At 52.2% G+C, this 13,521-nt stretch overlaps 1 protein-coding gene across 1 annotated transcript in view; it reads right to left on the reverse strand.

Moving 5' to 3' along the window:
• Nucleotides 1-13,521, reverse strand: part of PNPLA7 (patatin like phospholipase domain containing 7) — a 69,269-nt gene that overhangs the window by 14,585 nt on the left and 41,163 nt on the right. The window contains 4 exon segments of the mRNA XM_034664901.1: nucleotides 268-436; nucleotides 646-709; nucleotides 7,685-7,834; nucleotides 11,789-11,858. Coding sequence (XP_034520792.1) covers nucleotides 268-436; nucleotides 646-709; nucleotides 7,685-7,834; nucleotides 11,789-11,858 — 453 coding nt within the window.

Raw genomic sequence — 13,521 nt, forward strand, 5'->3', positions numbered from 1 at the left:
GGTGAATACAGCAAAATGTTTCCAAAACACACAGGGCAGGTATCTGGGTGCTGCCTTTTATTATCTGTCTTTTCCTGAGTTCTTGAAATATTTCATTCAAAGGAAAAGACAGAGAAACAGAGGGGCATAAAGAGAGTGGGCCCTGACCAGGACCTGCCCAGCCTGCAGCCCTGCCACCACGACCCTCATTCCTGCCTCGCCCTCCCACTGCCAGCCACACACGGAGGCCCCACCCACCCCAGGCCCACCAGCAGGCCTGCAGCTCACCTCGCCCACCGTGGGCTCCTGCTCACCCAGGCCCACGATGAGGACGCAGTCAGCTTGCCGGACGCAGCGCTGGGTCCAAGGCGTGAGCGTGCTGTCCGCCTGGTAGAGCACAATCCGGTGGATGTCCTCCTGCTGCCCCAGCCAGCTGGACAGCCGGTACTCGTGGATACTGGAAGACACACGCGTGAGGGGCACAGATGCTAGAGCACGCACAGACACGGGGGTGTGCAGGCACCGGGGCTGCGGACGGGGGTGGGGGGGCACAAACACCAGGTGTGCACGAAGACACGGAAGGTGCAGTGCAAGGCTGTGCGTGCACCAGCTGAGAGCAGGGAGCTGGGGCTGGCCAGGCTGTTCCCCACACAGAGGCTGGTGTACCTGTCCAGAGCAGCGGAGCCAAGGCGCTGCTTTATGTTGTCACTGGTCAGCAGCAGGATGGGGCCTGAAAACACAAACATGAACTACTGAAAACTGTCCTGGCAGCCCACCTCCCGGGACCTGCAGCCCCAGGGCCTGCAGACAAGAGCTCAACAGGTGGTGGTGGGGTTCTCTGAACCTCACTCTTCTTGTCTGCACAGGAAGGATTCAAATTTTTGCCACACTGAGACTGTGTGTGTGTGTGTGCTGGGGGCAGGGGAAGCTTGTAAAACGCAAGATAATACAGAATTCCCCAAGCCCAGATGAGCAAGGCTGGCTGGATTCAATACGTGTATTGGTGTATTCACCCACGTGGAGACACACATCCTTTCCCATCTTGTGTCTCTGACATCAGCGTGCATCTTTCCTCTATGATGTCTCCATGGACACAGGTGTCGGGGCCTGCCCAACCAGGAGCGCCAGCATCAGAATCCACAGAAAGGTCACCAGGGGCTCACCCACAAGCCTGGGCTGGAGAAAACCTACAGGTCCTGCGGGCTTTCTTCTTATTCCTGCACTTGTGCAGAGCTCTCTGAGAGCTTCGGTTAGAAGGTGAGACCTAAGAAATCACTGCATTGTATTCTAACTGGCAGCATCTGCTTTCCTAGAGGCACACAAAATAGGGGTGTGTCCTACGATGATGGTGCCCCAGCTGAGATGTGGCTGTCTGGTCTGACCAGTGCACACACACGGGTGCCTCGGACTTCAGTGGCAGGGAAGCAACTTCTCTCAGGGGCTTGGGGAGAGGGGGCTCATCCCATTGGGGGCCTGCACTCCTGGCTACAAGCTCTAGTTGGTCATCTGCAGGGGTCCTACAGAGGGAGGGAGACCTCTCAGGGCTGGGCTGCACAGTGGGCCTTCAAGGGCAGGCCCTGCCCGGCACTGCAGTGATGTGTCTTGACCACCTCTCTTGGAGGCTGTATAGGACGCGATGGGACCAACAGACTGTGTCTGGCTGCAGGAACACTGAGGAACCCAGCCCTTAGGCCCTCCAGGGACCCCAGGCTGGGCCCTACCTGCCCACTGGTGCATGTCTCCCGTGTAGACACCCCTGCCTAGACTCAGGAGGGCTCTGAGGGGGCCCTCGGAAGTGCGGAGCCCGCAAAGGTAGTGCCCTGGGCTCCTGTAGCAGGGGTCTGCTGAAGGCCAGGCAGTAGGCAGGTCCAGGGCACGGAGGAGAGACAGGATGGCTCACCCATACTTGAGTCTGTGGCTCTGTGGGGCAGAGCTGAAGTGGACATCCAGCCAGGCTGCTGCTCCAGCCTGTTCTGGCCTGGCTGCCAGACAGTCTCCTTCCCAAACACTGGAAGCTGAGGAAAAGGAACAGCTCCTCCAAGTGCCAGAAGAGAATGGCTATCAGCCTAGAATCTTCCTCCAGAAGGGAGAGCAAACTACATGGGCATGGGCACCTAACTTTCGGCAAGTATGTCAGCATGGCAGTGGGCCAAGTTCGGTCTCTCAAAAGGAGGGTCTGGTTCGCTGAAGAACCCTACAGACAAAGCAAATCTTGACTCCTACCTGCCATCACCAGAAGCAATCCCAAATGGACTGTAAACTGAAAAGGAAAGGTAACACTGCAAAGCATTTAAAGGAACACCTTCACGCTCAGGGACAGCATGCAATTCTTTCCGGAAAATACAAAAGCAGTAACAACGTAAGAAAAAAATTGATAAATTGCCCTGAATTAGAATTAAGAACTTCTGTTTTCAAAAGACATCATTAAAAGAATAAAAAATCAAATCACAGAGAGAGAAAGATATGTGCAGTCTTGGCACCCAAACAAGGGACTGTGTCTGGGTCACATAAAGAATCACACCCACCACCAAGGAGAAGACGGCAACCCAAGAGAAAGCTGCTGGGCGACCCGGCAGGCACTTACAAAGAGGGCATCCCGACGGCCAACGAACAAAGTAACTTCTTAGCCACTGGGAGATGCAGACTGAAGCCACAAGGAGAGGCTGCCACATAGTCACTACCACACACAGAGACAAGACTAACCACCCAGAGAAGCGGACCCCCCGTGACTTCATCCAGGGGCGCCTGGTTGGCTCCGTCCGTGGAGCGTGCCACGCTTGATCTCGGGGTCGTGAGTTTGAGTCCCACGATGGGCAAAGAACTTACTTCAACAACAACAAGACCCAAGACATTCTCTAGGACAGACTCTACGTTAGGCCACAAAACCTGTCTTGATAACCCTTAAGACTGACATCATACTAAGTTTCGTTTCTGGCCACAATGGTATGAAACCGGAAATCAGTAACAGGAGAACCAGAAGATTCACAAACGTGTGGAAACTAAACAACACCCCCTGAACTACCTGCAGGTCAAAGAAGAAACCCGGAGACCGAGGGAGACACAAGCACAGCATCCCAAACGCAGGGAGGGCGCGGTCGGCTGTGGAGAGAGGGGCCCAGAGCTACCAAAGTGCTTGGAGAAAGAAGAAAGATCTCAAATCAAGCACCTAGCTTGCTTTATCTATTTATTTATTTAAATAATTTATAGACTTTATTTTTTAAAGCGTATTCAGGTCTATGGAAAAACTGAGCACAGAGTACCCAGAGTTCCCGTGTATGCCCCCCTCCACCAGCCCATTTCCCCGTTGCTAACATCTGGCGTTAACGGGGCAGGTTGTCACAGTCCACGAGCCAATACTGGCGCGTGAGGACGACCTGGAGTCCAGCGTGCGCACTGGGGTTCCTCACGTTGTACACGGTCCGGGCTTGCACAAACGCGGAACGACGCGTATTCACCACTGTGCTATCACACAGAGTATTTTCACTGCCCTAAAAGTCCTCCACGCTCCCCCTTTCCATGCCTCCACCAACCCCCACAGCCCCTGGCTACCGCCGACCTTTTCACCGTGTCCATAGTTTTGCGTTTTCCCGAATGCCGGAGAATTGGAATCACACAGCACGCGGTCTTTTCAGACTGACTTTTTTCACTTAGTAACACACATTTAAGGTTCCTCAGTGTCTTCGGTTTGCTAAGACCTTGAGTTTTTTTGTGAAGGACCTAACTTTATACCTTGGGTAACTAGGAAAGGAATAGCAACTAAACCCAGAACAAACAGAAGGAAGGAAATAATCGAGATTAGAACAGAGATAAAAATGGAGAACAGAAAAACAATAGAGAAAATCAATGAAACCAAAAATTGGTTCTTTGAAAGAATCAACAGAATTGACAAACCGTAACTAGATGAATAAAGAACAAAAAAAAGAGAAGACTCAAATTATTAAAATCAGAAATGATAGTGGGACATTGATTTTACAGAAATAAAAAGGAGGGGGACCTGGCTGGCTCAGTCTGTGGAGCATGCAACTCTTGGTCTCAGGATCGTGAGTTCAAGTCCTACGTGGGGTGTAGGGAGCACTTAAAAATAAAATCTTAAAAAAAAAACCAAACCCCAACGATTAATGGGAAGAAACTTGCTCAGTATATTAAAGGCCACAGGTAAAAACCTGAGCGACACCACACTCAGGGGTGCGAGACTGAGAGTTCTCCCCTGAGATCAGGAACAAGGCGAAGACGGCTGCCTCACCACTTCTGTTCGACACTGAAAATCCCAGCCAGAGCGCTCAGGCAAAAAGAAAAAAAAAAAAAAAGATATAAAAGGTGTCAAAATTGGAAAGGAAAAAGTAACATCTCTACTTGCAGACGATATGATCTTATATGTAGAGAACCCCAAAAAGTCCACCAAAAACCGTTACAACTAATAAATGAAGTTTCAGGATATAAAAATAACACACAGGTCAGTTATATTCCTTCACAGTGACAATAAACCATCAGAAAAAAAGAGGTTAAGAAAAATAATTTTTAATAGCATCAAGAAGAGCAAAATATAAGGAATAAACTGAACCAAGGAGACAAAAGACTCGTACACTGAAAACCACAAAACGTTGCTGAAAAGAGATGAAAGAAGATAAGTACGTGGAAACGTGTCCCGTGTTCGTGGGTTGGAAGACCGAACATTGTGGAAGTGCCAGTACACCCAGGGCGAACCACAGAGTCAGCACGATCCCCGTCGAAATCCCAATGCCATTTTTTACAGATAGAGAAAAACCAATCCTGAAATTCATACGATCTCAGGGACCCTAAACAGCCAAAACAGTCTGCAGAAGAACAAAGCTGGAGGCCTCACGCTTCCTGACTTCGGAACCTACCACAAAGGTACAGCAATCAACACAGCACGGTACTGACCTGAAGGCAGACGTATAGACCGTAGGAGAGGGGGGCCGAAACGAACCCTCGCCTGTATAAGATGGTTCTCGGCAGGGTGCCAGGATCATTCATGGAACAGGGGTAGTTTCTCAATAAATGATAGTGGGAAAACGGAATATCCATAAGCAAAAAAATAAATCTCTACTAAACTTCACACCTTTTACAAAAATTAGCCCCAAAGAGATCAAGTTAAATGTAGAACTTCAGAGGGTGCCTAGGGGGCTCAGTCAGTTGTGTCCAACTCTTGATTTCCACTCAAGTCATGATCTCAGGGTTGTGAGGTCGAACCGCACTGGGCATGGAGCCTGATTGAGATTCTCTCTCTCCCTCTCCCTTTGTCGGTCCCCACCTGCCACACGCACACATGTTCTCTCTCTCAAATAAGTAAATAAATCTTAACATAAATAATGTAAAACTGCAGGCCTTTTGAAAAAACATAGGAGAAAATCTAGGCCCTAGGGCTAGGTGCAGAGTTTTTAGAAATGCTACTGAAAGCATGTTCCATAAAAGGAAAAAATGGATAAACTGGACTTACCACAATTTACAGTTCTGCCTGTGAAAGCGGACGGGGCCTCCCAGGGGCGGCTGCACCCCAGCCCAGCCAAGAGCCCGTGTCTGGAGGGTGTGAGGGTTACTCAAAACTCAACAGTAAGAAAACAAACAACTCAGTCAGAAAAAGAACAAAAGACAGGACGTCATGAACAGATATTTCGCCAGAGAGGATGCACAGATGGTAAAAAAGTACATGGAGACATTCGGCACGTGAACCAGTAGAGAAACACTAGCTTGGAGCCATGACGTGCTCTCATGGCCCACCCATCAGAACAGCTGACACGGGGCGCCTGGGTGCACAGTCGATGAGCGCCCGACTCTCGATCTCGGCCCAGGTCATGACCTCAGGGCTTTGAGTTCAAGGCCCACACGGTGTGCCGTGCTGGGTGTGGAGCCCACTTAAAAGAGAAAGAACAGCAGAAATAAAAACCAGTGACAGCTCTGAGAGCTGTGAGGACGAGGAGGAGCGGGGCCGCGGCCACGTGCCGGCGGGAGTGTGCAGGGGTGCGGCGGTCTAGAAGGGGCGCATACACTGACCATGCCCATCGCATTCCTACAAGTCGATCCAGAGAAAGGAAAACTTACGTGCGCACAAAATCCTTTACACGAAAAGTCACAGAGCCTCACTCATAAAACCCCAAAACTAGAAGAAACCTGAACACCCCTGAACAGGTGAGTGGCTAGCGAAACAAAGTGTGTCCAGACTATGGACACTATGTCCACAGTGAAAGGTACACACGACTGACCTGGGTATCGTCTGCGCCAGGAACGCCTGTCTCCAGAGGTCATCTGTGCACAACTCCATTTTTAGGGTATGCTCAGAACAAGACGACCCAAGAGGAGAACAGGCTCCGGGCTGCCAGCGGACAGCTGCAGAGGGCAGTGGGGGTCTGCAGCTGGTGGTGGCAGCAGGAACCTACCCGGGAGCCACCGTGGGGCAGGGTGCACATTGACACTGGTGATGCCTGAAGGCCTACAGACCGCACCAATGACCTTCCTGACCTTGACAGGGTGCTACCATTAGGTAACCCGGGGGAAGGGCACATGACCCTCTCTTTACCGTTTTTGCAACTTCCTGTGAATCTGTAATTATTACAAAATAAAGTTTTTTAAAAAAGGGAATAAACTTTTATGAAAGCAACACATCTCTGCTGTAGGACTTGGAGATGCTGTGTGCTCTGGACAGTGTGAGTGACGCCAACAGGAGAGGAACGGGATCCCCACAACTGGAGCGTCCGTTATGAGTCAGAGACCAAGACTGACAGGTTAGTGGGTGCCTTCTGTGTTTTGAGAATAAGTTTTAAGGACTTAGAGTAGTATCTTCCAATTTTATAAATTATTTTTATTTGGCATTTAATGCTTTCTATTATCAAATGTCTACATCAGGTAAAGAGCATTACCACGTGGTATTAAAACATACACTCTCCTCAGACACTGTTTCCTGACAGAACAGAGCACTGACTGTATTTATTATTATGCCATTTTTTAAAAGACAACCCCTGAAATTTTCAGTGTAACCGCATTGCAGGAAATGGAGCTACTATTACTATGGTCGCTCACAGGTACATACAAACTTATAAATAAAGTATTAAGAATACAGAACACTTTGGGGCTCATGGGTGGCTCCGTCGGTTGAGTGTCCGACTCTTGGTTTCAGACCAGGTCATGATCTCAAGATCGTGAGATCGAGCCCCGCATTGGGTTCCACACTCACTGGGGAGTCTGCTTGAGATTCTCTCTCTCCCTCTACCCCTGCCCCAACGAATAAAAGTTATTTTAAAAAAAAGGAATACAAAGCACTTTATGATTTTGGGAATTCCTAAGAGTTATCAGGAATTTCAATTCTTTGTTCTTGAATCCCAAAGTTTAACAGCTGTCAGGAATTTGGAAATACTACCCAAGCTCCCTGAACCCAACCGAGGGCATTTTCCACAGTCGGCCAGCTCCTGCAGCCACTGCAGTGTCCCCATCAGATAGAAGCTCTCCAAGCCACAGGCGCAGGAAGACCCCAACCATCCTGAAGGGACAGCCAGGCGCCCACGAGACCGTGTTTGCCATCAAGACTGTCAGGAGACGCCAGGCGGATGCTCTCCTGCTCCCGTGACAGCCCTCTCCCGAGCACCCACAAGCCTTAGCTGTGAAGGTAACACTAACTACACTTGCAGAAGGACCAGGAGAAGCAAGAGGAGGAGGGCTCCAGAGGACCCTGGCGGCCCTGGGCAGGACTTACCGATGGCACTGAGGGCATGCTTGAGCTCCAGGGCAAAGGCAGTGAGGGGCACGTCCTCCGACACAGGCATGACAGCCACCGTGGAGAGGTTGCTGGCAGGGTTCCCCGAGTCCCACTTGCTGCCTGCAGTGTGTAGCCCAAACTGGTGACCTGCAGAGCACAGGGTCACGTGTCGGGCTAAGGGGCCGGGCTGGCACTGCATAGTCTCTGAGTATCTCTAATTGTTTCTCGATGGCACCAGGACACAGGGGCCTGGGAGAGAGGACGGGGCCCCAGGATTTGCCCCAGGCCTCCATGACCAAAGCGTCTCATGCCCACCCACTGGACCACCCTGCCTTTTCTGCTGAAGTGCCAGAGCCGAGAAACCTCAGAGAGTTAAAATGCTCTGCTAGGTGAGGCCCGCCTCCTACGTTGTTTCCACCACGTGCTCTAGAGACAGTCAGAGCGACCTGCGGGGGCAGCAGCCTGAACCTTTGAGCAACAAGCCAGTGCCGTGAGAGCCTGCTGTCCCTGAGACCACAGACTTTCTGTCCTCTAGATGTGGGGCCCAGGAAGCTCAGTGCTGCTTGGCCCCGAGGCTGCAGGGTCAATCCACGAGGTCATCAGTCAGAGGGTCTCGGCCCCGAGGCAGCAGGGTCAACCCACGAGGTCACCAGTCAGAGGGTCCCGGGGAGTTCATTTCCAACAATGGTCATTTCTTGGTCAGTAGCACTTCCTATTTTCATGGAGGTGGCCGGCGGCGGGGTAGCCTCACCCTCCTGTCAGCTACATCCCAGGCAGAGTCTGGTCTCCTGCAGCCTGGACACACCAAGGGCTCTCTTCCGGCCTCCCTGACTGCCCGCTGCCCCGGCCTGCTCTCTGCTGCTTGCCCGGCCCAGCCAGCGGGCTGCCACAGCCCGACTCCCATGCAGACCTTCCTGTCTGCTGAAGTGCATGGCCAGGCGCGTGCACTGGCCACACCAGAAGGGGCCAGCTCCTCCAAGACAGCGTCCATTTCTGAGTGAGTCAGTGGCAGCTCCTGAGCAGTGCAGTGTGTGTCCCTGCACGGCCTGACCCAGAAACCACAGGGGACGTGGGACAGCAGGGGGAGGAGACAGCGCAGAGCTGGTCCGGGGCAGGGAAGGAAAAGGCTGTGAGCTGGTCACTGGGTGCACACAGGGTGGCAGAGGGCCTCTCTGCACCAGTCTTCCCACAGCTTCTCTGAGAAGCCCCTCCTCTCTGTGTTTTCAGAACCCTCCGTCTGAGGCGGAACCAAAGGGGACTCTCTTGCTAGCTTTGCGTGGCTCTCTCTTAGCCTTCGCCAGAGGCACTGGGAAGTTCTGGTTCTGGCCAAGAAGGAGATGGGGCAGGCACACACCGCCTAACTGCTGCCAGTAGTTACCAGGAGGCTCAGAAGGATGCAGAGAGGCGGGCAAACAGGCTGGGGCCTCCACCCCCAGGAAGCACTCCACCAATGCCACCAGGGGCACGACTGCCCCTCCCCCTCCCCCGCCACAGCCAGGCAGGCTGCACGCCCTCCTAGCCAGCTGCTGCCTCCAGGGATATTTCCCAGGGCACCCGGCACTAAGCAAGCACTTGCCTGAGGCTGCAGACACAGTGGGGTGAAGCCCCCCAACTCTCCACGCCCTGCACCAGAGTGGGGAAATCACAGAGAGAAGAGGGCTGGAGAAGGAATTCTCTAAACCTAGCATGAAGTCCTGGGCTCACCTCTGCATGGCCCAGCATGAAACCAGTCAGAATCGCATAGTATATAGTATGAATGCCAGCCAGCCTCCACACAGGCTCTGGGGGGCACACAGTAGGGCAGGCCAGAGTAATACTGCAAAGGCCTTGAGAACTGAACTAACGTTCAAACATAGTCAGGGCCAGGACATGCTCTGGGAATATGAGCACACCAACAGTCTGTTAAAACAGAAGATTTAAAAGAGAACCAGAGTCTCATGACATCATGCCTGAAATACAGGATAGAATCCAGAATTACCAGCCATACCAAAAGCCAGGAAAATCTCACCTAGAACAACGGACAAAAGTGACAGCATGTCACAGAATGTGGAATCACCTGACAGGGTAAGCAGTGCAGTAGCAATCATGACCAGTAACGCAAATGCACAAACACGAGGAAGACAGAGGCCAGAGCCAATGACCCTGAAGACAGGTCGCAAGAAACTATTCCATCTGAACGTCGGAGGAAGGGAAAAACCAGCAGTTCCCAAAAGACCTTGGAGACAATAATGAAGGTCTAGCCTAGCATTTGTGTCACTGGATTTCTGGAAGAGGATAAAGAGGACAGAGCTGAAAGAATATTTGAAGAAATAAAGGCTGAAAACTTTCCAAGTTTGGTAAAAGACATAAATCTATAGATCCAACAAGATGAGCATTTAGTCTCTAAAAACTAGGGACAACGACAAAGTCTTGAACGCACCCAGAGAGAAAGGATGGGAAACGGACTTGGGAACAGCCATGTCCGGGCTTCTCATCAGAAGCCGTGGAGGCTGGAGGCGGCCGGTTCCCAGGTGCCGTGGTGAAGGGGCCGCTGGCAGAGCGGTGCATCCAGCAAACGGATCTTGGGGATGGAGGTGAAACAAAGACAGTCTCAGGTGAAGGGAACTCAGAGAGCATGTAGCAGCAGACCTGCCCCGAGGGACCACTGTGAAAGGTGCTTCTTCGGATGGAAGGGAAGGGCTGCTGGGGTGAAGAACAGCAGAGCGGGATGTACTCTAGACAGTTCCGCTCTCGCGCTTCCAGCAGGGCTGCTGGCCGAAAGCACAAGTTCCTGTGCAGCGTGAGGGGCTCACTAAGCACAGCCACAGTGTACGGGGGGCCACTCGGGGTGACAGGGCCGGTTGAGGAATGGGAGCTGCGATCCCACGGCAGCTACAGAAAGTACCGTCTGAAGATGCACACTGGAATCACGACCGAAATATAGGAACGGAATACTCAGAAAGGCTGAAGGAACTCGAGAGAAGATGGGAGGAGGATCTGGAGAAAGAAAATGAGGGGAGGACAGGAAACAGTGCAGCGACAGGCACCTATCCCAGATTGGGAGTAAGTGTGCTCAACACAGATGGTCTGCACACAAACTAAAGACGTGGTCACACGGGGGGTGCTCAGCGGCTCAGTGGGCGAAGCATCTGCCTTCAGCTCAGGTCATGATCCTGGGGTCCTGGGATCGAGCCCGCTTCGGGGGGGAGGGCCTGCTCAGCGGGGAGCCTACTTCTCCTTCTCCCTCTGTTCTCCCCCTGCTCATGCTCTCTCTCTCTCTCTCCTTCTCAAATAAATACATAAAATATTAAAAAAAGAACACAACAAGTTGTCAGGCGGGATGACAACAACACAACTTGACTATATGCTTTCCACAAAAAACCCGCTTCGAACAGAACCATGCAGGTCAGAGGTGAAATGAAGACACACCACGTGTTGGGCCGTGCCTCCCATGTCCACCCCGGATGTCAGAGTGTGACCTCATTTGGAAATAGCATCTTTGCAGATGTAGTCAACTGAGACAAGCTGTACCAGATTTGAGGGGCACCGCCACAGTTTGCTGCTCCCACTGGGCACACTGGCCCACCCCACAGTCCTTCCACAAGACACAGTCCTGTGTCTCTACACAGTGCTGCAGTGCCCAAGTCGGCCCGGGGCACAGACTACACAGGAACTGACTGGGGAGCGGTGAGATGAGTCAGGGGATTGAAATGAAGTGGAAAAGGGGAACTGAGGGGTGGAGGGCTTGGGGTGGCAAGGTGGGTGCAGGGCTCTGATGAGGGGGTTCTAGCAGAGGGGACCGCAGGCCAAGGCAGGTGCAGGTGGTTCCTGCTGCTGTTCACCAGGACGGAGGCCACTGAGTACTTCACAAAGCACTTTCTCAGAATCAGAACCAGAAGAGAACACATAAGCTGACAGGGAAAGTCCCAGCACTGGGGAACTGTTTCACCTGTTCAGCACGGGTCAGGCACGGCGTCCCCCAAGCACCCTCCAGTGCCAGGTTCAGCTCCACATTCAACGGGGGACCGGGGCTTCCCTCTCACACTGCCCACGCCCAGGCCTGTAGCAGCCACGGGGCAGGAGGGGCCTCTGGCCGGGAGGGCAGGTCTCCCAAGGACACACCTGTTGCAGTTCCCTGCTGGAGGCTGCCCAGAATCTTCTCACCCAAGAGATGGATCAGCCGAGTCACAACCTGGGGGCAGAGAAAGAAAGGAGGCCACACATTTAAACCAAGAACAGAAGCACCGTGGATCGACATTTTCAAAACCACCATGTCTGTGAACCCCTCTGGGCTGAGGGCACTGGTGTAGTTGGCAGGCTGGTCACCGGGACAGGGGCCCCAACTCTATGGGATGAGGGGCTGCCCCACAGAGAGCCCGCTGGGGGCCGGCAGGTATGAGGGGCACATGTCCTGTGACCTGGCGCCTGGGCCAGGGTCTCCTTTTACTTCCCGGGAAGGGAAGCACCAGGGAAAGCCACGACCACCCCATGGGCAGGCCAGGAAGGGCTTCCACGGAGCTGAGGGAGGGCTCACCACGTGCTCCTGAGGAGGCCTGGCCTGGGCAGGACAAGGGCTGGGTGTTACATCATATCTAGAAACTATTACACGGCTACGTTAACACTGAATTTTTAAGAGTCGCAAAGTATTTAAGGTTGGAATGCCAAGATATCTGTAATTTGCTTAAATACTTTTGTACAAAAATGAAGTGAGTTCAATTTTTTGACCACTCAGGGTTACAGCTGACAGAGGATGAACTGTCCAGGCCGCTCCCTCTGGGGCTTTTGGATGCAGTACAGGACCACTTTGAAAAGAGAAGCTGCTGTCAGCGTCAGTAAACCCTAAGCTGTATCGGAAAGCACGCTGATGGCACAGATGAGGTCGTTTTGGTGCTGCTTCTCCTGCCCTCCGCCGCCCGGGCCTCGGTCTCAGGCTGGCTTCCTGACCATCCACAGCCCCGAGCTCTGGGGCTGAGTCTGGAGGGAGCGGGCTGAGACCTTAGGCTTCAGTACCCAGCGGCCCCTGCAAACCGACTCAGAGAGCCTCTCTTACCCCAGGATGCTGGAGTCATAAACCCATGCGAGAGGCAACTCAAACTGTCCCCATTTTAGCACGTGAGACAAAAACAGTCTGAGCTGTGACCCGAAACAGAAGCTAAAAAGGAGTCTGGTTTGTTTATAACTAATCTAGCATCAAACTGTTGATTGGAGAGAATTAAAAAAAAAAACCAACACATTATTACGGAAAATTTTACAATACACAACAGGTGAGGGAAGAGTGCAGCGAACCCCACCCTCCCATCACCTGGCTGTAATCACCTTATTTCACACACACACCCGAAAAAGTTTTGGTTTTTTTTCACACCTGAAAGAGTTTGAAGCCAATCCCAAACATAGCATTTTACCCACTGATGTCTACATCTGTAGCCCTAGAAGAGACGAGCCTTTAAAACATGCCCATGGGGGCGCCTGGGTGGCACAGCGGTTAAGCGTCTGCCTTCGGCTCAGGACGTGATCCCGGCATTCTGGGATCGAGCCCCACATTGGGCTCCTCTGCTAGGAGCCTGCTTCTTCCTCTCCCACTCCCCCTGCTTGTGTTCCCTCTCTCGCTGGTGTTCCCTCTCTCGCTGGCTGTCTCTATCTCTGTCAAATAAATAAATAAAATCTTTATAAAAAAAAACATGCCCATGATACAACTGTCCAGTTACATATTTACAGCAATTCTAACTAAAGCCAATTTAACAATTAAAAATACAATAAAATAATTCTACATCAAGTGAAAAAGTTTCAGAACAAGCCCAAGAACACACGAAAAGGCACTCGACACTTTCCGTCCTCAGGGGACTGCAAATTCGCAC

Source organism: Ailuropoda melanoleuca, chromosome 7, assembly GCF_002007445.2.
Source record: "Ailuropoda melanoleuca isolate Jingjing chromosome 7, ASM200744v2, whole genome shotgun sequence".
Lineage (NCBI taxonomy): Eukaryota > Metazoa > Chordata > Mammalia > Carnivora > Ursidae > Ailuropoda > Ailuropoda melanoleuca.